Here is a 27,773-nt window from a genome sequence, read left to right as displayed (position 1 = left end):
GTTTAGCGGCTCGCTGCCGGCAAGTGCCGACATACTGCAGACTTACAAAAACGGATTTTTCATGAGTAGCGCCAAGAGTTAACTAATGCAACTGGCTTTTCTTGTTGTTACAGTTAAAGACAGCTGATCCGATCCTTCAAAACGATGATATTTATGGCAAAGAGCTGACAAATCTTGTAGTATGCAACACATTGTATCTCCAAGGTAGCCGGTAGTAGAATGGATATACCTCAGGAGATAAAGAACTCTTAGCTTTTTGTAAACCGTATCAATCAGCTTCTTGAATCAGTTATTTCACCAGAAGTCAGATCAATACGAGCAACCAATCGACATGTTTGAACTGACCTGTCAACACACGCACGACCAAGGCTCATTGCCTGGGCAAAGCACACAGAGGGTTTGTGAATTGTAGATGCGCTACGCTTGCTGTTTTGGGTCATTGTATGAAGAATCAGGAACATCCCGCTGTTCAGAGCCTGACGTAAAATGGCGTGGTGTTTGGTTTGATGTGCGGAATGCTGTCCGTTGGTTCCGTACAGAGTGGTGGCCCCAGTTGTATAGAGTTTGATAGCCAGCAACGACGACGACGACAAGACGTCACTGTCAAAGACAGATATATATATATCTGTAACCTAGTGAGTTGTTGATAGTCCATTATGTATCAATAAACTTGATAAAACAAGCACCTCAACACACAAGTTCCATACAATCAGCATCTCAACACCTCTTCATTATACAACCACATCAACAAACGACGTTTGCAGCAAATTATTCGACCAACGGTACAATGTCTCAAACACAAACTCAATCAGCGTCTGAAGCTCCCATACTCAATCAGGCGAAATTCACGGCTTTCCCACCACGACTCCCCTCCGGATATGCTGACCCGCCAAAGTTGACGCGCGAACAGGCTGGACACATCCGCCACATCCACAATGTTGTTTCTCAAGTAGACGGAGAATGGAGATTCATGGGCACGCAAGAGCCGGGCCAGGAGTGGTTGGATGCCTACAGATACCAGCTCGCCACCATGGCGTATGCCGTTGCAGCGGCGCAATACCATCGCATGCCGGCTGCCAGATCTGTCTTCAAGCCTCTCATGGAGAGGATTATCCACAAGATGCTGAGGAGAGAAGTGTGGGGTTAGTGGTTTTTGACATCGCACAGTGGAAGTTTTGTTGACCCCGATCTAAAGGAGCTGCGAAAGCCGTGGGCAGACCCCATCTGCAAAGAAAACATCATGGTAAGTAGCAATGTTGCACGTGTGTATATTCGTGTGTGTAAGGCTAATTGTTGTTTAGTACTCGGGGCACTTGCTTCTCATGACGGCGCTGTATGCCATGCTGTACGACGACGAACGGTATGAGCAGGACGACAGCCTCGTCTTCAACTGAACCCGGTGTACTGGGGATTCGGTGCCGAGCGCTTCAGCTACAATCGCGCGACTCTCCAGGAAGCAATCCTCAAGGAGATGGAAGCCAACGGTTGGATTGGAGTCTGCTGCGAACCAAACATGGTCTTTATTGCCTGCAACCAGTTCCCTCTGTGAGTGCTGCTCATCAACCTGGTGGATAGCGACAAGATTCTAGGCTAATCAGTGGATACAGCACCGCCATGCGAATCAACGACGTCCGAAACGGCACACATGTTGCAGATGATGTGCTGGCCAAATACAAGGCTGCCTGGCAGAAAAAGGGCAAGATGGGAAAAGACGGCTTGCTGAGGGATGCTTATCGCATCAAGCAGGACTCCCCCGTCGATGCCTTTGACATTGGCTTCCCGGCGTGGGCCGCGGCTCACATGGCCTGGAACGTTGAGCAGATGGAGGATCTGTACCCAAAGATGGCGCATGGATACTTGACCAATATTGGAGACCGAGTCAACATCAACCCGGACCCAGTGGCGAGGGCCATTCGCAAATTGACGTCTGAGAATCCCAGCATGGACGCCGACGAGATCCACGCCAAGGCACGCGATCTGACTGCGCAATATGCGCCTCGATATTCTGCGTTTATGCACCCGGTCTATGGCTGGGTCGTTGAGTGGGCAGCGGAAGTTGGCCCGGCCGAGGACCTCCACGGCCTGCTGAAGCACGTGGATGAGTTCCTGGGCCCCCAGTGGAAAGACGGCGGCCTTTTCTATCCACGCAACGAACCCAGTACGATGCAAACGGCAACCACGTCTATGTCGAGCCGTTCACCGGCAACGCGGGCATCGCTTATGCCAGGCTGACGGTCAAGCGCGGACAGGCGACGATGTGGGACAAGCCGTGGACCAAGGAGCAGGTGAGGAGCGTGCCGTGGATCGACGGCGTCGGACTCGATGGCGGAGTTGATACCTTGGCTGGCCGCTGGGACGAGGAGAAGGACGCCATGTTTGCGTCGTTTCGGACCTGGCATGGGCGGACGGTGAGCATCAGGCCGGTGTTTAAGCAGCTGCGGGCAGGGCGCTATGGGGTTTACATTAACGGGAGCTTCAGCGGGAAGGCTGTCGTCGGGGCGTTTGGAGGTTGTGGGATGTGAGAGTGACGTTGTGCTGGTGAGGGCCAAATGAGGGAGATTGCTGTCTGACTGATGACTAGATGATGATTATCCATATTGATAAGAAATTTATTGACTTTATTTATTTTACTTTTTTATTCTTTATTTTCTTCTTTTTTTTTTATAAAAAATATTTTAATTTATTTTATTCATTTATTTATATATATATATATATATATATATATATGAGATTGAATTCTTGGAGTCGGAGCTCTTTTAGCCTTGCCAAGACTAGGTACCTACAGCGCTGGGAATGTCACCAGCGTCGTCTGCAGCTCATATCGATATCAGATCGAGCTTGCATCTCGATATTACAACACCTAGATTCACCGTCTCTCTCTTTTATCTGTAGTTGATTCGCGTTTACATGATTACTATTCCCCTTATCAAGGAATAAAAGAGAGAGAGAAATCCCACAATCTGATTGGCGCGATCCTGCGTCATCCTCGCCATCTCCATTCTCAACACGCCCGAAATCTCGCCTCGCTCGTCTCGACTCCAGGAATGCACAAGCCGCAAAGGCCCCTCCCCGATTGGCCAATTGCTGCAAGCCGTTGCCTGCTTCGGGCCAAGTCCCTCCGAGCGCCCCAGAATTTATCCGCCGCTTGCTGCGATATGGCGTCAGGCAGGGCCGGGGGACAAGTACCGCGCGACTTGGCGCACGCAGCAATCTTGGCGGCCGCAGCCAAGTACGCGGTACCTGCAAGCGCTCAGCAGGTACCCGCTTCAACTGCCTAACACGGCCAAGCGACGAAAAAATTTAGCGCCCCATTGGGTGCTGCGATAAGCCCGATTAGCGGACGCACGCACAAAAACGCAAAAGTAGAGGCCAGGTACCTTTTTGCTGGTCTTGGGGCAAGCTGTCTACCTACCCCGGTACCAAGCTCTGTATCACCACCACCACCTCTTTTTTTTCGTCGTCTCTCCTTCTCCTTCGTCCTCTTCTCCTCCCCATCCCAACATTTTCGGCGCAACCGCATGAGGCTCCCGTGAGCCAGTTCGATCCTCCTCTCGCCACCCCCCGCGCGAATCGATCCAGCCCCCATCGTCCCAACCAAACCATCTCCAGCAAACCGTGGCCCCCGGCGAGGCTTCGTTTGTCGTTGCGGATGGCCGTTCAGTCTCCTCCTGCTGTCATCGATATCGACGAGGTGCTTCCGGGCACGCGATGCGTCTTCATCGATGAGTCTGCCAGTAGCAACTCGGCAAATGGACTGCTGCAGAAACACGACGGCATCGTGCTGGTGCCGCAGCCCACCGCGTCGCCAAATGATCCCTTGAACTGGAGTCTGTGGCGCAAGGCGTGGCACACGGCCCTCGTCTGTTTTGCCGTTGCTCTGACCGCTGCGACGTCCAACGTGGCTGGTTCTGCGAGCACGGGCGTCAACGAGGAATACGGCATCAGCTACGACGTGTTCAACACCGGAGCCGGTGTGCTGTTTCTTGCCATTGGCTACTGGACCTTGCTTAGCTCTCCGGCCGTCCATCTTTACGGCCGCCGAATTCTGTATCTCGTCGGCGCTACTTGGGGCCTGATTGGCAATATATGGTTTGGGAGACTCACCACCTCGGCCGACGCCATCTGGACGCAGCTCTTTGTTGGGGCTTCCGAGTCTGTAGCCGAGGCGGTGGTGCAGCTTTCTCTGCTGGACATTTGGTTTGAGCACCAGAATGGAACCTCGATGGGCTTGTATACGTTGGCCACCTCGGTGGGAACCTACCTGGGTCCGCTAGTTGGCGGCTACATTGCCGACAGCAACCTTGGATGGCGCTGGATTGGCTATCTGGGCGCCATCATGTCTGCCTTTAACTTTGTTCTCTTCTACTTTGGTCTAGAAGAAACTGCGTTCCCACGAGAGCGCTACCAGCGAGATAACCGCGCCACGACAGCCCCTACGCCAATGGGTGACGAGAAGACGGCCAATGTAGCCGATGTCAGTACGGGCGTCTCGGACGAAGAGGCTGCCGCCCGGGCCCCTGATGCAGACCAGTTCTCCATCAACTTTACGCGACCAAAGTCCTACTGGCAGCGCATTGCCCTCATCACGCCTGCCCCCAACCTGCGTGGCATTGGCGCAAAGCAGTACATCGGCCGTCTGTGGCACACGCTGCGCATCTTCACCTTCCCAGCTGTCTGGTTCGCCGGCCTACAGTGGGGCATGCAAAATATTGCCTTGTCTTTCTACCTCACACTTGAGGAGGACTACTGGACTGACGATCCGTGGGACTATAGTGATGTCGCCGTCAGCAACATGAACATTCCCTGTCTCATTGGTAGTATCATTGGCTGTTTCTACGGTGGCTACCTCAGTGACCTGTTTGTCCTTTGGGCAAGCCGACGCAATCGGGGTATCCAGGAGGCCGAGTTCCGGCTGTATCTCATGTTTCTCTGCGTCGTCATCTTCCCCACGGGCATGTGGCTCTTTGGCATTGGATCGGCCAAGGGTTGGGACTGGCCCGTGCCGTATGTTGGGCTCGGCTTTATTGGATTTGGCTACGGCTGTGCCGGCGATTTGAGTCTCACCTATCTTGCCGACTGCTACCCGGATATGGTCCTCGAAGGCATGGTGGGGGTTGCCGTCATCAACAACACGCTAGCCATGATTTTTACTTTTGTGGCCAGCTATTGGCTTGACACGGGCGTGCAGGATACTTTTATCGAGCTTGGCGTCGTGGGCTTTGTCATCTTGATGCTTTCTGTGCCCATGATTATATGGGGCAAGCGCGCACGCCGCTGGACGAAGCAGAGATATCTAAACTTTTTGGAGATTCGCGACGGAATGGGGCACTGAGGCGAGGTTGGATGAGCTCGCGAGGCTATACACATGTTGAGTTGAAAACGCTCGGTTCGAGAAAGAGGGGGATGCAACGGAAGGAGAGGGAGAGGGGGTGGAAAAAAGAGTTGATACTCAGTTTTCTATTTTATTCTTGAAGAGCTTGAAGCTTCTTCTTTTTGTCAAGGACGAAAAGTTGCTATACCCTGTTTGTAGGCTTTTTGTAGGTAGCTGGCTATGATGATTGCGAACACATCTTTTTGCACAACGCAGCGTGCTTTCGCCTCCTGTCTGGTAAAAGAGTAAAGACTGTTAGGCTCTCTTGATAGCCCAGTTTAGTGTGCTATACTTTCTGCATGTCGGTGTGCCCAGAGGTAGATTCGGTTTCCAGACATGTTGTGCTGGATGGTTCCGCCACATTTTGGGGAGTTTCTTTAGCAGTGTATCGCACCAGGAGAATCAAGCTTTTGTGACTACGATTCAGGGTCTTTTTCAACTTGAGAAGAGTTGGCTTGCTCAGCAAAGCTTTGTGTGCGTAATTATCGGCTGTATACATGTAGTCGGTGATATTTTTTCTAATTTGCCGAGCCTTTCTTCTTGTTACTCTAGTTCCGGAATGATCGGGGTTTTTTAATTTATCTACGCTTTTCACATAATTCTAAGTAGCTTTAGCTTTAAGCTTTTTTTTTTTTCTCGTCTCGGTTGCCTTATCCAAGGTCTCCCAAGCCGTGATTGCAGTGGTGGAGTGGTGCAGAGTCATCTTTGACTTTGAGGCTGTCCTTGGTCGTACCAACACGCTGGGTCTTGAAGCTGGAGGTGGAGGTATGAGGCTGCCAAAGAAATCTAATTTGACCTCATAGAGTTCCGGACAGATTCTATGTGGGTTCGCCATCTGGGAATTTGAATTTAATAGAGCAAAAAAAAAAAGGAAAATGTTGGGTAGGGGCTGAAAGATGGCAATCACTGGGAATGAAAATAGCGTCAATTGCGGATATAAAAGGAGGGCGAAATTCCCTTGTCCAGACTCGATTTTCTTTCCTTGTACATCAGTCCTAACAGTCTTGCCATCTTGTATCGTCACAGTACACGCCGCCTTCACTTACAAGTCATTGACACTTACAAGTCATTGACACTTGCGCCTCCATCTGTCTACAAGATACCTAATTACTTTATACCTTAATACCTTTAACTTTATACAGCAGGTGCCAGGCCACGTTGCAGCGAGCCTTGCAAGACACTCCCGCCGCTAGAGAGCCTAGATCCCGCGTTTTCAGGGGCTCAGCCGCCTAACCGCACCGCTAACGGCAAGCGTGAAGCCACCCGAGCTCTATCTTGACAGGTGAAACCCCCACTCTGAGCAGAGGTACAGCCAAAGTATTGACAGTTGCTGTAGTTGACGATAGCGAGTTGAAGTGTTGTTCAACTCGTTCAACTAGATAGATAGTTTGAAGAATAAAACAATAAAGAAAGAAAAAGGAAATCTTCTTTTTTTTTCCTTTTGAAAAATTAAATAATAAGAATAAAAGAAAAGAAAGGAAATAATCTTCTTTTTCTTTTCTCTCTCTTTTCAGCAATGTCTGCCACGGAAGGTGGTGCGTTGATCCGAGTCTATCGGGATATCGAGGGCGACGAGCGCCAAATCCAACACAATCTCGCGGCCCTCGCCAGAACGAGGCTTGAGATCCGCAACCTGGGCGAGAGAATCTGCGATGCGCACGGCAGAGCGCCGGATGCCGCGCCATTGGACGGCAACGCGATCTTCCAGCTGCACGTGCAGAGGGCCATGCTGTACCGTCAGCTGGCAGCGGCCGACCAGCAGATCGCAGCGCTGCACCAGCGGCCGCGGGCTCTGCTGAGGCTGCAGGGCTATCTCGAGGCCTGCCACTCCATCGACCTCGCGATGCCCGCGCGCGACCTGCTGGTGCCGGCGCCGGAGGTCAAGACCCACGACCGGATCCTGCCGAAGAGGTGGCCCCGGTCCATCATGCCGGCGCCGGATTTTGCGGCGAAGCAGCTGCGCATCTGGAGCAGGATGGCCGACAGCGCCGAGCTGCGCACCGACACCTGCTATCCCAGCATTACCGACCTCGAATGGGTGCGCGGCACGGTGGACGGCGTCCACGTTGGTTGTGTGTCGTCCCTGGCGGGGTTTATGCACCGGACGGTAGACGAAGCGGTCGATGCAATCCTCGACCACGTCGTCCAGAGCGAGAGTCTTGTCAACGGACTCGAGATTGGAGGTGAGCATCACATGAGACTGCCTGTCTGTCCATCTGGCTTTGCCATTGCTAACTGCCCGCACGACAGATTTTGTCCTGACCCAGCCCGGGTCTGAGCCGCGCATCGCCACGGCCCGCTCCCTCCTCATGCGCGACGGGATGAGGGTCATGGTTGCGTTCCGACACGCCGATTCCCAGGAGGTGCCGCTGCTCGTGGCCTGCTACCGGCCGCCACACCGGCTGCGCCTCAACGAGATCCTCAAGGGGCTCCAACGAGACATTGACGTGGAGCGAGACGTCATTGGCAGGATAGGCAACGACTTTGCCTTCACGTCCAGGTGTCTTGTGGCCGCCGTCGTCACCCAGCTCTACGACCGCATGCGCGCCGTGGGCACGCGCTTCGGCTACATCAGCACCGGCGAGGCCCTCGTCTTCCTCAAAATCATGCGCGATGCACGCTTTGTGCAGTACTCCGTCTGTGTGCCTCGCCGCGATGTCGAAGCGGACGCTGAGACGGGCCTCCACCGCACGGCGGCTGCGCAGGTGCTGGCCTTTACCCTGAGAGCTCTTCGAGCCGTTACCCTGCGGCGAGCTCTTCTAGAAGCCGAGCAGCCAGTGGACGACGAAGCGTGGGACCTGTCGGCAGAGCAGAGGCAGTGGAGGGTGAACCCCGACAACGTCTTCAACCGGATCCCTCCGATGCTGCGCAAGATGGAGCGCAATATCCAGTATGTTCCGCATGACTGGAGGCCCCTCTTGGAAGCGTCGCCCCTCGAGCAGCGCGCGCGTTCCTTGGTCTGGCCCGGGTCGAGAGGCCGCACCAACGAGGCCGATTTCAACGACTACGGCGTCTTCAAGTTCCTCTCCATCCATCGCATCGACCCGCAGGGAGAGCGGATAGACCAACGGCCCTTTTGCACCCCGCGCTGCCTCTTGGGCCTTGCGCGCGGCGACGCTCTGGACAAGGAGTGTCCTAACTTTCGGCATCACGGCGACAAGCACATGTCGCGAGCCCAGTTTCTCAGACGCCTGCAGACGCAGCTCGACAGGGAGGTGGCAGGCAGGGACGACACCAACTGCCAGCCCATCTGTCGCAGCGGCTTCTACACGGCGCTGTTCAAGGTACGGCTCGCGTCGCATGGCTACACGCTGCTGATGAAGGGCGTCGTCCAACCCAAGGTCAGATACCTGCGTCACGAATGTGGCATTTACGACAGCCTGAAGGAGATTCAGGGCAGGTATGTCCCCGTTTGCCTCGGCATGATTCAGACCCGGGATCCGATCACCAGGCTGCATGGTAAATATGTCAGCTTCATGCTTCTCGGTGGGTTTCCCGGCGGGCTGATGCCTCTGCGCCAATGCGTCACGGCGGGCGTTGACAAGGGTGAGATTGTCGATGCCGTTGACGCTGCGTTTGAGGCGATCCACGGGCAGCGCGTCTTGCAGTATGATCCGGAGCCGCGGAATATGCTGTACGATGCGGACGGGAAGAGGGCCGTGATTGCGGATTTCGAGAGGGCCGTGTGGAATACGTTGGTGGGGCAGCAGGTGCTGGATATGAGCGTGAGGAGGGCGGGTGCGGCGACGAGGTATGCGGTGCGGACGAATGTGATGGATGGGTGGTTTGAGCGGGAGAGGGGGTATGTGAGGGAGAGGGTTGCCAAGTTTTGCGAGTCTGATTATTAGTTTGTTTGGGATGGGATGGTTTTTGTTGTGATACCCATTTGTTTTGATACCCATTTGTTTTGGATACCCATTTGTTTGAGATACCCACTTGTTTGCTCTGATGCCCTTATAGATATACAGGTTCATGTACAGGAATACTTTGAAAGATTAATTGTTATTCATGATATCATTACCAGATCTTTCTTCTAGAATGGTGAATAAATCGTTGCATTAATGTCCTATTTCGTCCAACAGGGTTTGACCGTGAAAAACGATTCGCTGGCGAACTGGAACGTTAACATGTATGTAGTTCCAGGATGAAGATGGTGAATTCATGGCATGTTGCAAGAAATTATTCACTTTATACCGCTCCTAGATAGCAAGAATAAATATCAAAACATCTAGTACCGTATTTTCAAATTGTAGTATGGCTTCCCTTTTATGAATCTCCAAGGCCATTTTAACGGTGCATTTCGAGCTGATTGCTAGCTTGTTTTGGGGCGTTTACATCATTTCGGCGGCGTCGAGGTCAATAACTGAGATGCTAGACATGAAAGGTTTGCAATCGCTTTGGGAGTAGAATGTTCTTCTTGAACATGCAACCCTTTTTACAGCTCTGAAACATGGGGAGTGAAAAAATATTCCAAAATTTATTTGTCATGGATCCTTTAACCGTCCAAGAATGCCCATCACACCGACTCAATCCGTCAAGGGCTGCGGTCATTTTTTTTTTTTTTTGTCCCGCGTTGAAATTGTGCGTCGTGCGCCATTTCAAAGACATCTTCAAGGCAGTTTTGCGGAACACACAAGTAGGCTCTGTCATCAATATCTTTTCTGTATATCAGGCCGTGTTGCCGATGAAATAGTGTTCCTTTTGCTTGATTGTGATGCTTCACGCTCTTCATTTTTTGACAATTAACATCGCTTTATGGAAGTGTTTGCCTTCGTTATACCCCAGTATTCATATCCTTATCATGGTATGAGAGTATCATAATCTAGATTAGAAAAACTATCATTATACGCCTTCTTTAGGCAAATAGCTTTCCAGAAACCGGCTTATTATGAGTTATTTCAGATTCTATTCTCTGATCAAGGGTAGGCTGGTACGTACCAGAAGCATCGCGATTCATTGCGCTCGCTCATTGGCCATAACACTGATTATGTAATCCAATCTTGGCCTTACGTACATGCAGGCAGCTGCGATTGGACCCTTTATCTTGAATCTTTTCATATTCGACGTTTGTTCATCGTCCAAAGAACGATTACATGGAAATTTTATGAGTATCACTAAATTATTTGACCCCATTCCACCTTAGAATCGTCTCCTCAAAGCCCGTTTCTCCTCTCACCTCTCAAAAGTGAGCATCACATGCTCGGCTGAAACTACGATGCGAGAGCCCGGCTGAGTCGAGTCTAAAGTCCGGATAGAGCTGGATCCCTATCGCCATTTTTCTTTCGCAAATTCCAAGAGTTATGGAAGCAAGCATGCCCAACCCGTCTAGACTTGAGCGGCGGAAGCTCCGGAGAGGCACCACGAGCTGCTGGGAATGCAAGCGCAGGAAGACAAAATGCCATTTCGAGCAGGGCAAATCGACCGCCTGCGAGTCCTGTCAGCGTCGAGGATGCAAATGTGTTCTGCAGGATGTTGAGCAGAAGGACTTGGTAGACCAGACAGCTCGAAATCGGAATCTCAGAGCGCAGATGGACCATCTGGAAACTGTGGTTGATCAACTTGTCCATTTGCCAGCCAGGCCCAGCGCTCAAGGCGGAAATTCCGAGGCAAGGGTGGAAGAAACAACCGCTGCTCTCGAGAAAGGAAACGATAATACTTTGAGAAAAGTGTCAAGGCAGCAGACTGGTCGACAACTTCCACCGTCCACTTCTAGGCGCAGACTCCTCCCCAAGCTGGACAAAGCATCCGCAAAAGACTCTCATGCTCCAGCCAACGACAGCCTCAATACAATGAACCAGTCTCTTCAGCCGTTATCATCGCATCAATATTCTACCACGAGACAAAGCCTTCCTTCACTTCTGACTCCATCTCCCACCAGCGGCTCGCCGCGACACAACTCATTGACTCTGTTGCTACAGTCTATCCTCCCGGCAGCCAGTGTCACCACTCGCATTATGCAGCAGAACAAGCTTCTAATGATGTCCATGCACGTATTTCGAGGCCTGTCCACCGATCTTCTCCGACTTTCTTACCACCGCCAAATTGCATACTTTTCATCTCTAACACTATCAAACGCAAAGCCGATAGACCTGGCTCGAAGTCTTTTCCAACTGGCCATCTGCCTCCAGCAGTCTGATCGCTTCCCCGAAATTTCCAAACTGTGGCTTGATCATTCGAATTGCGATGCAGCAGACCAATATTTCGAAGCCGCCTCTCGCTATGTCACCTCTCAAGACTCTCTTGTCGTCTCGTACGAGGGAATAGAGACGTTGATGCTCGAGGGTCTCTATCACGTTTCCTGCGGCAGGCTGCAGCTTGCGTGGCTTGTATTTCGCCGAGCGCTTGGAATTGCTCATCTTGTGGGCTTACACATACCGCAACGGCGGCGGCAGGGCAAGCAGCAAGGATCCACCAGTGGTTCGTCACCAATGTGTCCGGCGACGTTATGGTTCCGCCTCGTTTTCATGGATCGTTACTTGTCTCTGGTGCTTGACCTTCCCATGTCTGTCCAAGATGACAGCTTCATGGACGATTTGGTAGATCTGGCGCCGCTTGAGAAGCTTGAGAGAGCTCAAGCAAAGTTGACGAGCCGTATTATTTTCAGAAATGAACAGTTGCGACTTGGGCAAAGAGGAGGGGACCCCGTCTATGACCATTACAAAGAGACAAAAGACATTGACTATTTGCTATCACAAGCCACGCGGTCTCTGCCTGCTCAGTGGTGGGTTTTCCCACGACCGCAAGATGCTCGATCGGCCGACGAGCTGAGAGATATGGTTGCAAAGATTGTGCATCAATTACATCACTATAATTTTGTCTTATTGCTCCATATACCTTACATCTTACCTGGAGCTGATGGTCGCCGTTCCAATGATGCCGCGCACGACTACTCCAATTCCAAGATTGCAGCCATGACTGCCGCCCGAGAATTACTCTCCAGATCCATTGTTCCGATCGGATCTAATCGGGTGTCCTTTTCGACCAGGGGAATCGTACTTAAAGTTCTCCTTTCTGCTTTGACGCTGCTCGCGGTACACCTGGATAGCCATCGGTTGGGCCGTGAAAACGCTCTTGGCCATCAGCGTCCAGGGGATTTAATAACGGCTGAGCGTGCCATTCAGAGCCTGGAAACTATGGGCCAAAAATACGACGACAAGTTGTGTAGTTCCGCAGCACGAGCGCTAAGGAGAATGAGTGCCATTGAAGCAACTGCAGCAGGTGGCGTCAGTTATAGAACATGGAGCGAACCCAGCGATATGGTGTGTACGGAGTGTATTGTGCAAGAAGAGGCAAACGCCGTCCAGATGTCATTTCCTCATGTGGGAATAATCAACATATTGCGCCAAGAGCCCCAAGACTCTATTCAAACAACGAGCAATGGACTGCGCACATTACTGGAGACAGACAATCTGGATGGCGGCCTCTTGACTCCGTCTTGGGCCTGGAGCGATTCTCCGCTGTCTTCATGGCCCGAGCAAACTTTGGCAGATTCCAATATGGACGACGTGGGAAATTTGCCCATTGGCACAGAATTGATTTACCATGGCATTCAGGAAGCGTGGGCCTTGAATAAAAGCGACGTCGAGGCTATCGAGGCACTGCCAACGGAGCTAAACTTACAAAACTATGAAGTTCAAGGGTGGAATTCGAATGATCAGCGCCCGTTATTACTGGAAGAGACGTTTAATGCCACAACGTTTGGATCTTGATTTATGCAAAATGACTGAATAGCTAGCTACTATATGAAGGAAGCAACCTCAAAGAGCACCGAGTCTATCTCTCATACATTGATAATTTTTACACCAACACTGGCCGCGGATCGAGCGATTAAGCCTCGAGCGGTGGCGTGTCGCCAAAAAGATTTACACCTGGAAAGTTATCGGGAATTCGAGGACCAGTAACATCCTTTGCCACGTCACGAATAGCTCGCTCTTCCTCCGCCGTCAAGTTGACGCTCATTGCCTCCAGATTCTCAGAGAGTCTGCTGGCCGTGGTTGTGCCAGGAATGCCAAAAATGTCATCACCCTGCGCAAGGAGCCAGGCCAGTGTCAGCTGCGCGGGAGTGACGCCCTTGCTATTGGCGATTTCGTTAATCTTTGCGACGGTGGCAAGGTTCTTGTCAAGGCTTTCGCCGCTGAATCGAGGCAACATTGTTCGCATATCACCTGCTTTAGCGATATCCTCCTTCGACTTGATGGTTCCTGTGAGAAGACCTCTGCCGAGAGGGCTGTACGCAACGACGGCCGTGCCTAGCTCTCGACAAGTCTCGAGGAAACGGCGCTGAGGTTCTTCAATCTCCAAAGTAAACGGGTTGTACTCCATTTGGACGCAGGCAATGGGATGAATGGCGGAAGCGCGGCGAAGAGTATCGGCGCTGCATTCGCTCAGGCCAAGGTGCTGGATCTTGCCGGCGTTTTTGAGCTCGACCATGGCTTCGACTGTCTTTTCGATAGGAGTGACCTTGTCTAGGTGATGAACGTAAAAGAGGTTGACAAAAGGTACTCCGAGGCGTTTGAGAGATTTTTCGATGGCCTGTCGACAGTATTCTGGAGACGAGTCGACCTTGATGCTGCCCTTTTGGGGAATTATGCCAAACTTGGTGGAGAGAAAGATGTTGTCGCGTTTTCCTGGGTTGGCGGCGAACCACTTGCCGAGGAGATCCTCGCAGTCGCCGTACATGTCGGCTATGGTTGAAAGGTTTAGTTAGTAGTCGTCTTCCCGAAGAGAAAATTGAATTGTGCCAAATTTTGTTTTAACCTACAAGTGTCCCAGAATCTCTCGCCCATATCGTACGCCTTGTCGAGAAATGCAAAACGCTCTTCATCTGGTGCAGGCAGGCCATAGTGTCCACTCAAGCCCATGAGGCCGAGGCCGAGACGAGAGACTTGAGGGCCATTTTTGCCCAAGGCGCGAGTGACAATCTTAGGAACGGTTTGAGACATGGCTTGTTTGAACAGTTATTTTTTGTCGTATTGCTATTGTCTTGCAGAATGTGCTGGGTGTGATCTGGTGGTTAGAGCATCAAAGAGGCATAGGATGCCGCCCTTTATAGATGCGAATGGTGCTCCCATGAGCCAGTGACTCGTACAATCGAAACAACATTATAAGAATCTCGGGAATTTCTTGCGCCTAACTCCATGATGTCTGCGATGGGCTGTTCAATACTTGAAACTCGGTGCTCATGATGATTGGACCGGACATCAGCTCTCGTAGGTGAGCTGACCAATGAGCGTTCTTCCGCCGAAGATGCTGGCGACGCAGCCAATGAGCGTTGTTGCGCCGCTAAAGCCGTGGGTGATCCGATTTGCTGTGGTCTCGGCGGGGGAGCTGCTGCTGTGAGTAACCGGAGAAGGGAAATGTGGATTCGACGGCGTAGCCTGGGGCTTTATACAGTGGGTTTGGTGCTATTTCTGGTTTCTGATCGTGCGTTGAGCAATGGGTGCCTTTGTGGTTTATGGTGAAGGCGCCTTGTGCGTCTTGGATGCCGGTTATACGGTAAGGCAGCTTTCAAGCTCGTCTTTGGAAAAAAAAAATTTGCTCTGATGGCTCATCTAATCTGATATTTTTACAGATAGATGCGCAACTTGTCGAAATGTCCAAGATGAGAGAAAAAGAGCTGGGAGAGGTGCACCAACGACTAGGCAGGCTGAACCTCAGATGAACTATTGCTCTGCCAAAGCTCACTCCAATGCTACCAGCCACAGTCTTCTCGACTCTGTCTGGAGCCCTCAAAGAAAAAAAAAAAAAAAAAGAAAAGGCATTAATAATCTGGGCCCAGAGTCTGAGACATTTGCATCGCGTGAAATGGGCTTCTTGATTTTCTATTTCTACTCCTGAGACTCTTTATTGTGAGTGGAGAAGGGCGCCTTGTTCCTCAGCGTTCCAGCATGCGTGGAATGGGTTCAAGTCTACCGGCGCTGCATTCCACCAAGCGAGCATAAAGAGCTGCAATAATTGTGTTTGAAAGACAAGACTAGAGCCTAGGGTTCAAAGAAGCTTTAACGTTTAATGGAAGGGTTGAGGCTCGACGGCGGTGAATCCTGCATTTGCCAGCTGTTTGCCGGCCCCATTCGCGTCTTACAGGGCAGCATGCAACAGCACATGCTGACGCCAAGGTATCGACCAGGTTGAGCGCTGAAAAAGCGACTGTTTATTGTTACTTTATGCATCTACGAGCCCTTATAGGTCGCTGTGCTCAATACACGGGCGCTTTATGACGCCGCTCGTATTTCGCCGCCAGGGGACAAAGTCTATTACCCCTCGAAATCAGACTCTGGGGAACGAAGCCAAGATTACAAGATTACCGCTTGGATCCACACAGATCGTGCTTTGTTGTCTTGGATCTTGAACAACGCGTGCCAAAGCCGGAGATCGAGAACACCAAGACATATCACGATGGCTCAATGTCACTGTACGCAAGGAAAGCGCTGCATTTCACCTCGGTGTCGGGTGTCGGAGATGATCATCCTCCATTTCGGATCTAGGCCCGATGCTCCTTGCAGTTTGGAACAGGCACAACAGCAAACAAAGTTCCGGACGCATGCGTATGCGTTACCATTTGATGCGACATTCTGACGTCAAAACGATTGGCATTTGCTGCGCTGTCTTACTTTACTCAAAACAGGTGCTACCAGGAACGGACTAAAAGCTCCATTTGGAAACGTCATCGATGATGTGGGTATGAAGGAGTTTCTTTTTCTATTAAATAGACTGCAGTTCTACTTTTTTGTTGTGGCACTTTTCTTCTATACTGAACTGAATCTCTCTCATCATCTGTTGCTGCTTATTACTGATTGTTGTTAAAGAAGTGTGAAAAGTCACCTAGAATCCTTCCACCAACTCGCCATCACCACCATGCATATTCCCGACGTTCAGAAGCTTGCTACTGCAAGCCTGGCCCTTGCTAGCGCCACACTAAGTATGAGAGTTCCATCCTCCAGCACTTGTCTCACCGAAACCAACTGCTAACAACTGAACTTTTGTTTTTGTCTAGGCGGTGACACCATCATCAAGGGTAGCGTGCTCGACTTTGCCGTGGAGAAATGCATCGACAAAGACGGAAACGCCCGGTGCTCCAAGCCCTTTCCCGTAAAGGCCGATGGCTGCTACAAGCTTGAGTGGTCGACCGATGGCGCTCTGTCGCACACCACGGTCGAGGTTCGAGATGTGGGCAGCGGCGAGATTGTGTACTACCGCGACACCAATGGCGAGTGGAAGCCCAAGAAGAACGAGCTGGTGTATCTCGACTTTAAGCCCAAGATTATGGGGCAGGGAAACAAGACTGTCGACTACGAAGTAAAGAGCTGCGACAAGGATGATGAGCTATAAATGCTTTGATTCGATGTGTGGATGCCATGATGTTGATGCAAGATTGAGGCTTGAATGGCTGGCATAATGGAATGCAATATCGGCGATTCAATATGGGAAAGGGCAAAGGATGATACATACGGACAAGCAATTGTTTCCACTGATGCCTACTAATTTTTATTATTTTTTAATCGTTTAGAGGCACCGACCTTTTCTTCATGAGAATTTGAAAATATAATTCTGGCGGCATACAAAAGGCTAATTGATGGACTCTTTTTTTTTCTTTCGTCTGCATCCTCTTAGCTACTCTTGTCAGCTTTAATGAAATGAAAAAAAAGTGTTTGATCAATGAGATGCATGGTATTAATAGACAGCAGCTGATGCAAAGTTGACTGTTGAAATAAATGGCTTGGGATGTTGCATGCGTGATGGATGTATGCCAAGTCTATTTTCTTTTCGACGCTGCACTTGAGAATTGAAATGGAAATTTGTTGAAGGAGTTTCCGTGTAATCTTTATTCATTTTTTTTAGCTGCTTTGTGTATAACGTCCAACGTCCTCTTGCTCTTGATTCTAAAGTTGCATGCTATCTGTAATCTGTAATGGCATTAAAAGGCATCCAAGTATCTGGTCCTGTTGAGACTGCTCCTCGCGCCGTTAAAGCTAGGGCCCCTGATATGGCTCCTGAACAAGTCCTTGACCTCTGTCCCATTCTTCACATTCCTGAGGATTGGGGGGGTAAAATGGAGCCCAAAGGCTGGCTTCTAAGGCAGAGGCATCTTATTATAAAGCCGGCTGATTGGGCCCGGCTGACCGTTAGACTTCAGCCAGTTGACCTGAGGAGGGGCTTTGGTGTATATTGTGTTGTTGTTTGACATAGTGGCGTCAGGTCAAGAGATCTCAGGTAGCGTATCCACGAACGTCGTTGTCGACGATGCGTCAGGTTGCTTTGTTGTTGTTTGTTGTTGTATTTTTGACAGGAGATCAAGAAACTTAGGGCGGTAAGTCAGTGGAGTCGGGCTCATAACCTGTTGAACAATATTGAACGAAGTGTTGAATTGTTTTTTTTTTTTTTCGAAGTAATTTGAGCTATTGCCTCGGGCCATAGGAACAAGTTGTCATCGGGAATTAACGTGCGAGCGTCGGTGACAACGGTGCGCATGTATCGTTCGATTCGTCCGTTGGATTCATGGTGGTATGGCGGTGATTGTGAAATGACGAAGTCAGTATCTCGCCAAATCGCCAACCTGTCTTGATCGTTGACGAAAGAGCGAAAGCCCCCTTCGACGTTGTCAACACAGACCTTTCTGGGAAATTTAGCACCCCATCGTTGGCAAAATCCCAATACTTCCTACCATTCCTCGACGAGAAAACACGATACGTGTGGATCCGATTCATCAAGAAGAAGACTGACGTTCCGTCGGAGATCGCCGACTTCATTCGAATGATCCAGACCCATTTCGGTGTGTCACCATTAAATTCTTCTATACCAATGGAGGCGGCGAGTTTACCAGTGAGAAAACGAAGAATGTGCTTCGACTCACGGGCACCTGACACAAACAACATATTGATCAGCCCTAAGTAACTGCACTTCCAATTGCTTGGTTGTTCCGGCAGCGGCGGATAAAGAATACGGAACCTACAGGGCAAGCCGAGGTCAAGGGCAAAGGTTCTCTAGCCAGGCCGCACGCCTTGGCTCTAATCTTCCGGTTTCTATTGTGCATATCATATCGTATACGTAGAGGGCGGCTATGTCGACCATTATAAAATCCTCCAGGACGGCGACGCAGCTAGGCTTTATTGAGAGGCAGATTAAACGTCGTATCAATAGCTTCCATTTGATATACATTGTGCAAAGGCGGAGTTTCTACACAATGGGTGTAAGTGAGACGAGGAGCGTCTCTGGGAATGAAACTGTGAATAGGGAGCGAGTCTATTGTGAAATACTTGCTTGTAGACTCTTTATTGACATATCTGTACCGTATCAATGGTATAGAAGCCCAGGCATAACGGGTATCTTGGGAATAATAACGGATGTGCTGCGTCTCTTGATTATCTGATATACAAGTGACGGCTATCCAGCTGCCACGTTGATATTCACGCCAGCTGTCAAAATTGAAAGATCCGTTTGCTCTATCCTAATGGTGCAGATTAGATTCTTTTCTGCAGTGTAAACGAAAATTCGTTTGCCTATATATCCACCTTTCTCTTCTTCCCCTGCCCTCGACTTCTTCTCCCTTCTTCTCCTTCTCACATCATCACTCACGGGCAGCTGAAGACACCACACACTGCACTCTGCCCATCCACAACCTATTCTTCCCCTTTCTCGTATCAAGCCTTCAAGTTCATCTTCACTCAAGCAACCACTCGACCATCATGCCGTCAGGCAACAACAACCAGCGAGTCATTCATGGCCCGTTGCATGAATGTTACACCTGCGGCGACCAATTCCTCCTGCACGAAGAGGTGATCCTGCACATGACCAACGAGGGCCACTGGCCAACCTGTGAGATTTGCGGAGACCGCTTCCGCCGGGTGACGCAGCTGGAGATGCACTTGGAGAGATGGCACTACTTCCGCTGCAAGGAATGCCAGAAGGCGTTTGCCACGCAGCGTGGCCTTGTCGACCACATGAGGGCCAAGGGCCACGAAGGCCCCATCCACAAGTGCCGCACCTGCAATCTCATGTACCAGACGGAGGCTGCCAGAGACCGTCACCAGAATGCCAAAGGCCATTAGATGTGCTGCTGAAGACAGACAGCCCGTCAAGGTATGTGACGAATCTGCTTGCTCTTGTATGTATCGTGGGACAACTACTGACAATTACCAGGGCAAATCTTGGCACATTCTTTTCTGCCTCTGACGCACTTTTTCTCTTCTTTGTTCTTTTGGAGGATTTGTTCTTTTCTGCGTTGGGCCCAAGGCCGTCAAAATGATTTGGGGGAGGAAAGCTTTCTTCCAGGTTCGGGATAGCATCAGACAAGGGAAAATGGATTTTTGTTCGTGAATACTCGTGTCCATTGTAGTTTGTAGGCGTGAAAAAAGGTGCAATCGCTATCCCAGAAATGTGTCACGGTGGATTAATTTGAAGCTACGTAGATGCCATATCATGACGATGAATGCAGTTGCGTCTGTTGCGTCAAACTTGATTCTGGTGATGGCTTTTACAGAGACACAATGTTGGGAATTGGTTATCAAAATTGACGCCGATTGCTATTACTTGTTCGAAAATAAGTAAATAAATGATCAAGTGCAATCTAAAATTCATGTATAAAAAAACAATATTTTCTATTTCTTTTATTCTTTTTTTTTTCCGCCCCCCAAAAGATGTCACCATCTCTCTCCATAATTACTCTCTGCATGCCTGTCAGGCGCACTGAAGGATCCGAATCCTGGTCGGCCGCTTCTTCAACCAAACAGCTGATGTGGGCGCTTAACCGCCGCTTCTGGTTTGCTTTGATCCTTCAGCTGAAAGCTGGTGGGGGATGCCTAGCCGTTTCAGTATTGCATGCATGCGACGCTGCTCTTTGTTGTTGGTTGTGTTGTTGAAGGTGATTCTGCCTGTTGTTTTGTTTTCGTGTCTTTTTCTTTTCTCTTCTCTTTTCTTTTCTCCTCTTTCAACTACGAGTCCAGCCAAATCAGCCATGGCTCCCGAGCAGCTGGACCGCGAAGAGACGAGACGCCTCTTGGACACCATCACGAGCCTCGACGACCTGTGCGTCCTCTTTGTCAACACGCCCCAAATCATCGTCGTTGGAGACCAGGGCTGCGGCAAAAGCTCCGTCCTCGAGGCCATCTCGCGCGTCCACCTGCCCATCGGCGATGGCGTCTGCACGCGGTTTCCCATCGAGCTGGTGCTGCGGAGAGCGCCGAGAGAGCGCACCTACTTGGAGATCTTGTTCGACACCAAATCGCTGGATGTCGGTGGCAGAAGCTTTTCGCGGACTCGCGAGCCATTCAGCCAGACCGGCTTTCCCCGGAGCGAGCTGCCGGCCATCATCAACAGGGCAAAGGAGCACATGGGCCTCGAGGATGGAAAGACGACCGGCTTCTCCAGAGACGTGCTGCTCGTGGAAATCGAAGGCCCAGACGTGCCTTCAGTGACGCTGGTCGACTTGCCCGGCGTCTTCCACCCCGGCTTCTCATCGCAGCTCCGTGACTGGAAGCCGGTTGTCGACGACTTGGTCGACAGCTACATGAGGCGGCCAGACAGCATCATCCTCACTGTTGTATCAGCAGACGTCCCTCTATCCGCACACGCCGTCTTGAACAGGGCTGCCAGATTCGACCCAGACGGAGAGCGCACCATTGGAGTCATCACCAAGCCTGATCTTTGCCCAAGCGCGAATATAGAAGATCAATACCTCAGGCTTGCGAGGGGACTGGAAACCAACCACCACCTGCCGCTGGGTTGGCATGTTTTGCGAAATCGTGGGCCCAAGCAGCCAGAAGTTGACTTTGACGAGAGAGACTCTGACGAAGATCTTTTTCTCACAACAGGGACGGGGAAGTGGTGGAGGCTTCCTTCAAGCAGAATAGGCGTCGACAGCCTCCGAAAGAATGTGGCGGAAACTCTTCTCAGGCACATCAAAAGCAAACTGCCAGATCTCATCGAAGAAGTCGAGTACGAGCTACAGACTCGCCAGGCGCGCCTCAAAGCCATAGGAGCCTCCAGGACAAACACCAACGAAATGCGAGAGTACTTGCTCCGCGTATCGGCAACCTTCCACAGACTGGCAGAGCATGCCGTCGAGGGACGATACAACGATCCATTCTTTGCCAGTGCAACCGTCCAGGAGACGAGCAAGATCAAGTTCAGGAAACTGAGGGCCCTGCTTCGAAACTTGAATCGAGCCTTTGATCTCACCATGAAGCGCAAAGGGGCCAGGTACAAAATCGAGTGGGAGCAAGATCAACAGCAAACCGGCAGCGGCGTGAGCGCAGAAGAGCAACTTGCCAGTTACATGGCCGAGGCTGAGGCTCCAGACTATCTCCAGCCTTTCCTCGAGTTGTACGACTTCCCAGACCCGACGCCAAAGTCCGAGGCCACGGTCAACTCCAGAATCGAGCGAATAGCGTCGGGCAGCCAAGGCGTTGAATTTCCCGGGCTGCCAAATAGCGATCTCATTATGCAGCTTTTCCGTGATCTATCCGAGCCGTGGCGGCGTATTGCCGAACGCCATGTCGACATTGTTGTCGAGAGAACAAGGCTATTTGTCTACCACTTGTTTGACTACATCTTGGAAGACGACAAGAGAACTCGAGACGCAATCCTGGCCGAATACGTCGACCCTACTTTTGAAACCACTACTGAGACGCTGAAGAGCAAACTGGACGAGATTTTGCGTCCCTACACCTCAGGGCACGGCCTTCCGCTTGATTTGGAGTTTCGAACGGGGCTCTCGAAGCGCAAGCTTACCCGTATCGCAACTCAGATTGCTGATCTCCTGAAGGAGAATCAGAACTCTGTTACATACAACACGACGTCGTATAGGCTCTTGAAGTATGAAGATGTTCGCAATATTGTGGTTGAAGCGAATGGCATGACTCTAAGCAGCGACTTTGGGACGGATGTCGTTATTGACATGATGTTGACGCATTACGAGGTAAGAGCGAACTTTTCTAGTCTTTTTAAATGCTCTTTTTCTTGTTTCTGCCTTTTATACCACGTCTAGTTTCCCAGGGGTGTCAAGATGCTAACACAGTCCCGATACAGGCGAGCCTGAAAACATTCACAGACAACGTCATCCACCTCGTCATCGAAAACTGCCTTGTTTCCGACCTGCCCGACATCTTCTCCACAAAAATTGTAACGCAAATGAGCGACGACATACTAAGAAGCGTTGCTGAAGAGTCTGGCAAAACGAAGGAGGAGCGGATCGAGCTGGCGGATGATATTGTCAAGCTGACACTCGGACTGCAAGAGTGCCGCCGCTCAAGGCCGAGAAACTTTTCAGGTACATGCCATACAAAACACACTTCGGTTCCTGTTTTGACTGCCATCAATGGGCCTCTCTAACACCAAGCGTATAGAACCGGCAGAAACCTTTCCTGAGCTCACATCTCCAACGCGAGCTCCCACAACGCCACCGAATCCATTCCCAAGTAGAGCCATCAAAAAGACCAAATATCGAGTGAAGCTACCCCCCTTTACGGAATATGCAAAGACTACACTGTCAGAGTCGCCGTTTGCCCAAGTCGCCCAGACGAGTGTCGATTTCACAACGCTCCTGAAGCAAGATCCAACTTCTTCCTCTTCTGGCAGCGAAGAGAAGAAGGCTTCTGGCAGCAACTCGGTTCCTGGTACCGGTTCTACTACTACAACTGCAGATGTGAAGCCTGTGTTTGGTTCTCAGAGTCCTCCAAAGCCGGCTGTTGGTCCTGTATCCGGATCTACTACGGCATCTGTCGCTCCCGTTACGGCATTTGGCTCGGCGGCAACATCTTCGCAGGCTCCCGTCCCTAAGCCGCCCCTGTTTGGCGCCGCCACGACAACTTCGCAGACTCCTGCCCCTAAAACATCAATTTTTGGTACGACTACAGCATCTTCGCAGGACACTGTTCCTACAACGTCCCTTTTTGCTGCAGCAATAGCAACGACTTCTAAAGCTTCTGTTCCTGCACAATCTCTTTTTGGTACCAATACAGCGTCCTCTTCACCGACTCCTGCTCCCAAATCGACACTATTTGGTGCGGCAACAACAACTTCTCAAACTTCTGCTCCTAAACCATCTCTTTTTAGTACAACTGCTGCATCTTCACAGACTCCAGCTCCTAAACCGTCCCCCCTATTTGGTGCATCCACAGCAACAACTTCTCAGACTTCTGCTCCTAAAACATCCCTGTTTAGCACAACTACAGCATCTTCACTGACACCTTCTCCTAAACCATCTCCCCTATTTGGTGCATCCACAGCAACAACTTCTCAGACTTCTGCTCCTAAACCATCCCCGCTATTTGGCGCGGCCACGACTTCTTCGCAGTCCCCTGCTCCTAAGCCGTCTCTGTTTAGTGCAGCCACAACAACTTCTCAAGCCTCTGCTCCTAAGCCGTCCCTGTTTGCTGGAGTAACAACATCTTCACAGGCTCCTGCTCCCAAACCATCCCTTTTTGGTGCAGCCACAACCGCTTCGCAGGATCCTGTTCCTAAGCCGTCTCTTTTTGGTGCAGCCAAGATATCTTCACAAGATACTGCTTATATACCATCCCTTTTTGGCTCAAAGGCTGATTCATCAGCTCCTGCTCCTAAAACGTCTCTTTTTGGAGCAGCTACAACGTCTTTGCAATCTCCCGCTCCTAAGCCGTCCCTGTTTGCTGGAGTAACAACATCTTCACAGGCTCCGGCTGCCAAGCCGTCCCTGTTTGGCACAACCACAACATCGACGACGACTACGACTACGACAACAACAAAGACGACAGAAACGACTTCAGAAACGACGTCGGAATCATCGAATTCTACGCCGTCCAAGACACCGTCGAATGATGGCTTGGTTGGATCGGCTGCTGCACCGCCGCCTCAGTCATCGCTATTTGGCACTGCCAAATCTTCGTCGTCTTCAAATGAGAAAACTTAGAATGAGTCATTGGCGGCGTATGTGATGGAGCATGGCGTTCAAATTGGAGTTGATAGAACAGTCTTTCATTTCAGCGCTGGTGAAGAGACTTGTCGCGAGTAAATGGAGTCTCTCTTTCTTTCATTTAGCGTTTTCTGCTCTAATCTGTTTCTTTCATTTAGAGTTTTCTGCTCGTATCTGCTTCTTTCATTTAGCGTCTCATTCATTTATGAATCATGGTCGTAGCACAGTCATTTTTTAACAAAACCAATTGCGTCTTTTACTGCCATTCAGCATCTCACAGGGATACAAACATAGCTTTTCGACCGCGCTAAGTAACATAATGTGTAAACATCAAGAGTAGAAATTGCAATCTTTACGCCAACATCAAACTGTGTCAGAAACGTCCTCAACAGTGGTGCTTCTAGTTTCGTCTGTCTTTTCGTCTGTGTTTGCCCTTTCAACCTTGTCCCCAAATAGTTCGCCGATTTGTTCAAGAGAAAGTTGGTTTGTCTAGGTGAGAACAAGTAGTTAGCGTCAATTTCATAGAACGAAAAATAAATTCTCGATCTTACTTCGGGATAATAAAAGTATATGATGACCCCAATCACAGCGGTGAGGCAAAGGAAGACCAGATAGTACTTCCATCCAATGGCTGCAAAAGCAGTCGGTGCAACTTGGAGGAAGATAATGGTTGCAACAAAGAGTCCTGAAACAGACACGGCAAGGCCCTTTGCGCGCAGAGGAGTTGGAAAGATCTCGGACGCATAGATATAGGACGTGGCATCACATGTTGAAGAGAAGCAAATCATGTGCCAGAAGAGGAAGAAGACTGCTGCTCCGGCCACGCCACGGGACTGTGTGCGCTGAAAGACACTGACGGAAATGCATTCGCCGATGAGAGCCGTGACGACGCCGGCGAAACCGATGACCAGGAGACGAATTCGGCCGACGCGATCAACAAGGACGGAGTTGATGGCGTTTCCAAAGGGGCAGACGCTGACCCAGCCGCTTTGGATCAGGAGCTGGCTGACGGTTGTGAAGCCGAGAGCTTTGTACAGCGTTGGGCCATAGTCTAGAGCGCAAGCCACGTTAGACAGTTATTCTGTTTTCTACTCGTGCCTTCTTGTGATCTTGTGAGATGCAACTTACTGTTAATCACCAGTGTTCCGGTTCCCTGGCAGCCAAACATGACGAGAAATCCAAGAAAACATCTCTTGCGCATGCCCGGCGAAGTAAAGAGATCGACAAAGCGATGTTTGGTCATCTTCTCGTGCTGGATAAGACCCTTGAGCATGTTGAACTCCTCGAGAATAGCCGTCCTGTCGTTGAGCATCGAATCATCAGACTCTGCTCGCACCGCTTCAAACGCCTTGAGAGCCTCCTCGGGACGATCCTGGTTGAGAAGCCATCGAGGCGACTCTGGAAGAAACGGGATGCCGATGGCGAGAATCAGGGGCGGGAAGCACTGGATGGCCAGCGGCAGACGCCATTGAGCGCCGGAGGCGTTGACAAAGTAGAATGCGAGGCCGACCCAGCTGGCGACGGAGTAGCCGATGCAGATCATGATTCCGTGGATGCCGACGAGGAGGCCGCGGATGCGAGGGGGGGCGATTTCGGACTGGTAGAGCGGGATGAGCACGACGATGGAGCCTGTTGGCGATGTCAGCACAGTTGTTTGTATAATAAGAAGAAGAAGCAGAAGCAGAGGAAGAGGAAGACATCACGAACCTATTCCCAGACCAGTGACGAATCGAAAGACGAGATACATGGCGATGTTGACGCTTCCGGCCTGCAGCGCCCCTCCAATGAGCGCAACAAGAGCCGTGAGGAAGATGGCGCGCTTTCGCCCAAGCACGTCTGCGGATTTGACGCACGACAGGCAGCCAACAAGGCCGCCGGCCTGGAAGAGTCCGTTGATGGCGCCTATCAGCTGCGTGGCGTTGGACCGCGTATCAAGGCCAAAGTAGGCGATGAAGGACGGCTGGCCCAGCGTGGTGGCGATGATGCTGGAGCAGTAGCCATAGGTCATGCTGCCGAGGGCAACGAAGCCCACGATCTGCCAGAGAGATTAGCAATTTGTCCATGATTGCTTTTGTTTGTTTGTCAATGGTGTTGTGTGTTGTGTGTTGTGTGTTGTGTGTTGTGGAGGAGGTTTTGACATGTGATGTGTGAAGATCTGAGTTTCGGAGGGTTGCATTTATGATTTCGTGAAAACTCACCAGCACCCGATACACGGCAGGCGAAATCATTTTTTTTTTTTCCGAAATCAATCAATCCAACTGACTGATGCGACGAGATGAGAAACAAAATTGAAAACAACGACAACAATAACTCAGAAAGTTGAGTTTCACTTGGAGAAACTAAAACACCTGTCAAACTCGGGAGATCGTCGAGATTTAAAAAAAAAAAGAGCAACAAAACACCAAAACTTTAGTTCGTACGGGCGGCCAATCGAATGAAGCTGGCTTCTCCAGACTTGGCCAGCTGAAGCCACGGCAGGGCTAGCAAAAAGCCATCAAACAACAGGGCGATGAAGCTAAAAGAACAGAGAACAGTGAAGCCACTTTGGAGTCTGAATTAGAATTCGAGCATATGTGTCGGATAAGAAGCCGAAACTCCCTGCCTCGGCGTCTTAATCTCAACAGTTTCGCAGTTTATGTGTCTCTCTCTCTCTTGTTTTTTATTTCCTTAGGCCCGGAGTTGAGCTCTCCATCTCCATAGCCCATACTATGTTCTAACAACCCCAGTTTATGACCCACGGCAATTCTTACCCCGCAAACGCCAGTTGAAATTCTAGATTTTAGTGATTTTAGTGTGTCAAACAGGGGAAGACAACGCGGGTGTAGCGCCGGCTTCTAACGCCCTTCCTTCGTTGTTTTATAGGCGCAGATGGAAACCAATATTCTTCCACCCCTCGTCCGGAATCGCATCTGTGTTTCCCACTAAAACTCATTGAGCAACCTCTGCTTTTTTGGCCACCCGCCACTAAAACCCCCTAAAGCAAAAAGTACAATAGATTGGCTAAACAATGGCCACATACGAGTTTCCCGAATTCGACCAATTGCCGTCTGTGCCGGGCCAGCCTCAGGGCTGTCTGTGGGGGTTCTTTGACCGAGGAACCGAAAAGGATGAGCTTGGAAGTGAGTTTCTCCTGTCATTAACTCTGTCGGCGGAGCTATAGCTACTGCAGCTAACAAGCAATGCCTATTGTTTTCGTGTTCTAGCCATCAACCTTTTGAACGCTGAGACTGTCAAGCAGGCTGCGCTTGAGATTCAGACCGGGCGGCATGTCCAGCTTGACTGGCCCATGAACAATGTCGAGTTTCCGGGCTTTGGTCGCATTCCTCTTGAGCATAATGTGAAGCAGATGGAAAAGGAGGGCTTCATTGGGCTGGATGACGAGATCAAGATTAACACCCAGACGAGCTCGCAGTGGGACAGCCTGAAGCATGCAAGTCCTTTCATGGCCCTATTTGTATGAATGAGAAAATGTGTGCTGAGACATTGTGGTGCAGTGGAGTATACAGTCCCAGGGCCTGT

General features: G+C 50.6%; 11 protein-coding genes across 12 annotated transcripts; 9 read left to right on the top strand and 2 right to left on the bottom strand.

Annotated features, from left to right (window-relative positions):
- Positions 1 to 787: 787 nt before the first annotated feature.
- TrAFT101_000256 (uncharacterized protein) lies at positions 788 to 2,232 on the top strand (the record flags this gene model as incomplete). Its single annotated transcript, XM_066125960.1, has 4 exons — positions 788 to 1,142; positions 1,196 to 1,243; positions 1,371 to 1,545; positions 1,608 to 2,232. The coding sequence occupies 4 exons, from the start codon at positions 788 to 790 to the stop codon at positions 2,230 to 2,232; spliced, it is 1,203 nt and encodes a 400-aa protein (XP_065982057.1).
- Positions 2,233 to 2,255: 23 nt separating this feature from the next.
- On the top strand, positions 2,256 to 2,892 carry TrAFT101_000255 (uncharacterized protein; the record flags this gene model as incomplete). The annotated part of the gene is made up of 2 exons (XM_066125959.1): positions 2,256 to 2,518; positions 2,832 to 2,892. The coding sequence occupies 2 exons, from the start codon at positions 2,256 to 2,258 to the stop codon at positions 2,890 to 2,892; spliced, it is 324 nt and encodes a 107-aa protein (XP_065982056.1).
- A 539-nt stretch (positions 2,893 to 3,431) lies between these two features.
- Positions 3,432 to 5,959, top strand: TrAFT101_000254 (uncharacterized protein). Its single transcript, XM_024905585.2, has one exon. The coding sequence runs from the start codon at positions 3,650 to 3,652 to the stop codon at positions 5,330 to 5,332; it is 1,683 nt and encodes a 560-aa protein (XP_024755963.2). The 5' UTR covers positions 3,432 to 3,649; the 3' UTR covers positions 5,333 to 5,959.
- Positions 5,960 to 6,887: 928 nt separating this feature from the next.
- Positions 6,888 to 9,388, top strand: TrAFT101_000253 (uncharacterized protein; the record flags this gene model as incomplete). The annotated part of the gene is made up of 2 exons (XM_024902139.2): positions 6,888 to 7,554; positions 7,622 to 9,388. 2 exons carry the CDS (start codon positions 6,888 to 6,890, stop codon positions 9,217 to 9,219), a joined length of 2,265 nt encoding a protein of 754 aa, XP_024755962.2. The 3' UTR covers positions 9,220 to 9,388.
- A 1,069-nt stretch (positions 9,389 to 10,457) lies between these two features.
- TrAFT101_000252 (uncharacterized protein) lies at positions 10,458 to 14,168 on the top strand. The gene has a single exon (XM_066125958.1). The coding sequence runs from the start codon at positions 10,672 to 10,674 to the stop codon at positions 13,078 to 13,080; it is 2,409 nt and encodes an 802-aa protein (XP_065982055.1). The 5' UTR covers positions 10,458 to 10,671; the 3' UTR covers positions 13,081 to 14,168.
- TrAFT101_000251 (uncharacterized protein) lies at positions 13,003 to 14,321 on the bottom strand. The gene is made up of 2 exons (XM_024908971.2): positions 14,133 to 14,321; positions 13,003 to 14,055 (listed from the first exon to the last, which is right to left on the bottom strand). The coding sequence occupies exons 1-2, from the start codon at positions 14,311 to 14,313 to the stop codon at positions 13,199 to 13,201; spliced, it is 1,038 nt and encodes a 345-aa protein (XP_024755960.2). The 5' UTR covers positions 14,314 to 14,321; the 3' UTR covers positions 13,003 to 13,198.
- A 1,904-nt stretch (positions 14,322 to 16,225) lies between these two features.
- TrAFT101_000250 (uncharacterized protein) lies at positions 16,226 to 16,699 on the top strand (the record flags this gene model as incomplete). Its single annotated transcript, XM_024907082.1, has 2 exons — positions 16,226 to 16,289; positions 16,365 to 16,699. The coding sequence occupies 2 exons, from the start codon at positions 16,226 to 16,228 to the stop codon at positions 16,697 to 16,699; spliced, it is 399 nt and encodes a 132-aa protein (XP_024755959.1).
- A 2,354-nt stretch (positions 16,700 to 19,053) lies between these two features.
- TrAFT101_000249 (uncharacterized protein) lies at positions 19,054 to 19,416 on the top strand (the record flags this gene model as incomplete). The annotated part of the gene is made up of 1 exon (XM_024907081.1): positions 19,054 to 19,416. The coding sequence occupies one exon, from the start codon at positions 19,054 to 19,056 to the stop codon at positions 19,414 to 19,416; it is 363 nt and encodes a 120-aa protein (XP_024755958.1).
- Positions 19,417 to 20,296: 880 nt separating this feature from the next.
- TrAFT101_000248 (uncharacterized protein) lies at positions 20,297 to 24,251 on the top strand (the record flags this gene model as incomplete). The annotated part of the gene is made up of 3 exons (XM_066125957.1): positions 20,297 to 22,283; positions 22,394 to 22,634; positions 22,711 to 24,251. The coding sequence occupies exons 1-3, from the start codon at positions 20,322 to 20,324 to the stop codon at positions 24,249 to 24,251; spliced, it is 3,744 nt and encodes a 1,247-aa protein (XP_065982054.1). The 5' UTR covers positions 20,297 to 20,321.
- Positions 24,252 to 24,260: 9 nt separating this feature from the next.
- Positions 24,261 to 26,812, bottom strand: TrAFT101_000247 (uncharacterized protein). 2 transcript variants are annotated; one of them, XM_024902138.2, is made up of 5 exons: positions 26,453 to 26,812; positions 25,962 to 26,289; positions 25,383 to 25,883; positions 24,806 to 25,305; positions 24,261 to 24,743 (listed from the first exon to the last, which is right to left on the bottom strand). In XM_024902138.2, the coding sequence occupies exons 1-5, from the start codon at positions 26,480 to 26,482 to the stop codon at positions 24,618 to 24,620; spliced, it is 1,485 nt and encodes a 494-aa protein (XP_024755956.2). In that variant the 5' UTR covers positions 26,483 to 26,812; the 3' UTR covers positions 24,261 to 24,617. The 2 variants fall into 2 exon arrangements, with proteins under 2 accessions (XP_024755956.2, XP_065982053.1); XM_066125956.1 differs by lacking the exon at positions 26,453 to 26,812 and having other exon boundaries at positions 25,962 to 26,358.
- Positions 26,813 to 27,261: 449 nt separating this feature from the next.
- TrAFT101_000246 (uncharacterized protein) lies at positions 27,262 to 27,714 on the top strand (the record flags this gene model as incomplete). Its single annotated transcript, XM_066125955.1, has 2 exons — positions 27,262 to 27,373; positions 27,458 to 27,714. 2 exons carry the CDS (start codon positions 27,262 to 27,264, stop codon positions 27,712 to 27,714), a joined length of 369 nt encoding a protein of 122 aa, XP_065982052.1.
- Between the last annotated feature and the right edge of the window lie 59 nt (positions 27,715 to 27,773).

Source organism: Trichoderma asperellum, chromosome 1 (assembly GCF_020647865.1).
Source record: "Trichoderma asperellum chromosome 1, complete sequence".
NCBI lineage: Eukaryota > Fungi > Ascomycota > Sordariomycetes > Hypocreales > Hypocreaceae > Trichoderma > Trichoderma asperellum.
This window is presented reverse-complemented; position numbering and strand designations above follow the sequence as displayed.

Excerpts from the sequence above, each read along its gene's own strand:
- TrAFT101_000247 (XM_024902138.2), bottom strand. The coding sequence starts at position 26,482 with ATGATTTCGCCTGCCGTGTATCGGGTGCTG. Across the intron at positions 26,290-26,452 it reads CTGCCGTGTATCGGGTGCTG|ATCGTGGGCTTCGTTGCCCT; the intron begins GTGAGTTTTCAC and ends TCTCTCTGGCAG. Across the intron at positions 25,884-25,961 it reads CGTCACTGGTCTGGGAATAG|GCTCCATCGTCGTGCTCATC; the intron begins GTTCGTGATGTC and ends CATCGCCAACAG.
- TrAFT101_000254 (XM_024905585.2), top strand. The coding sequence starts at position 3,650 with ATGGCCGTTCAGTCTCCTCCTGCTGTCATCGATATCGACGAGGTGCTT.
- TrAFT101_000251 (XM_024908971.2), bottom strand. The coding sequence starts at position 14,313 with ATGTCTCAAACCGTTCCTAAGATTGTCACTCGCGCCTTGGGCAAAAAT. Across the intron at positions 14,056-14,132 it reads CGAGAGATTCTGGGACACTT|CCGACATGTACGGCGACTGC; the intron begins GTAGGTTAAAAC and ends TTTCAACCATAG.
- TrAFT101_000252 (XM_066125958.1), top strand. The coding sequence starts at position 10,672 with ATGGAAGCAAGCATGCCCAACCCGTCTAGACTTGAGCGGCGGAAGCTC.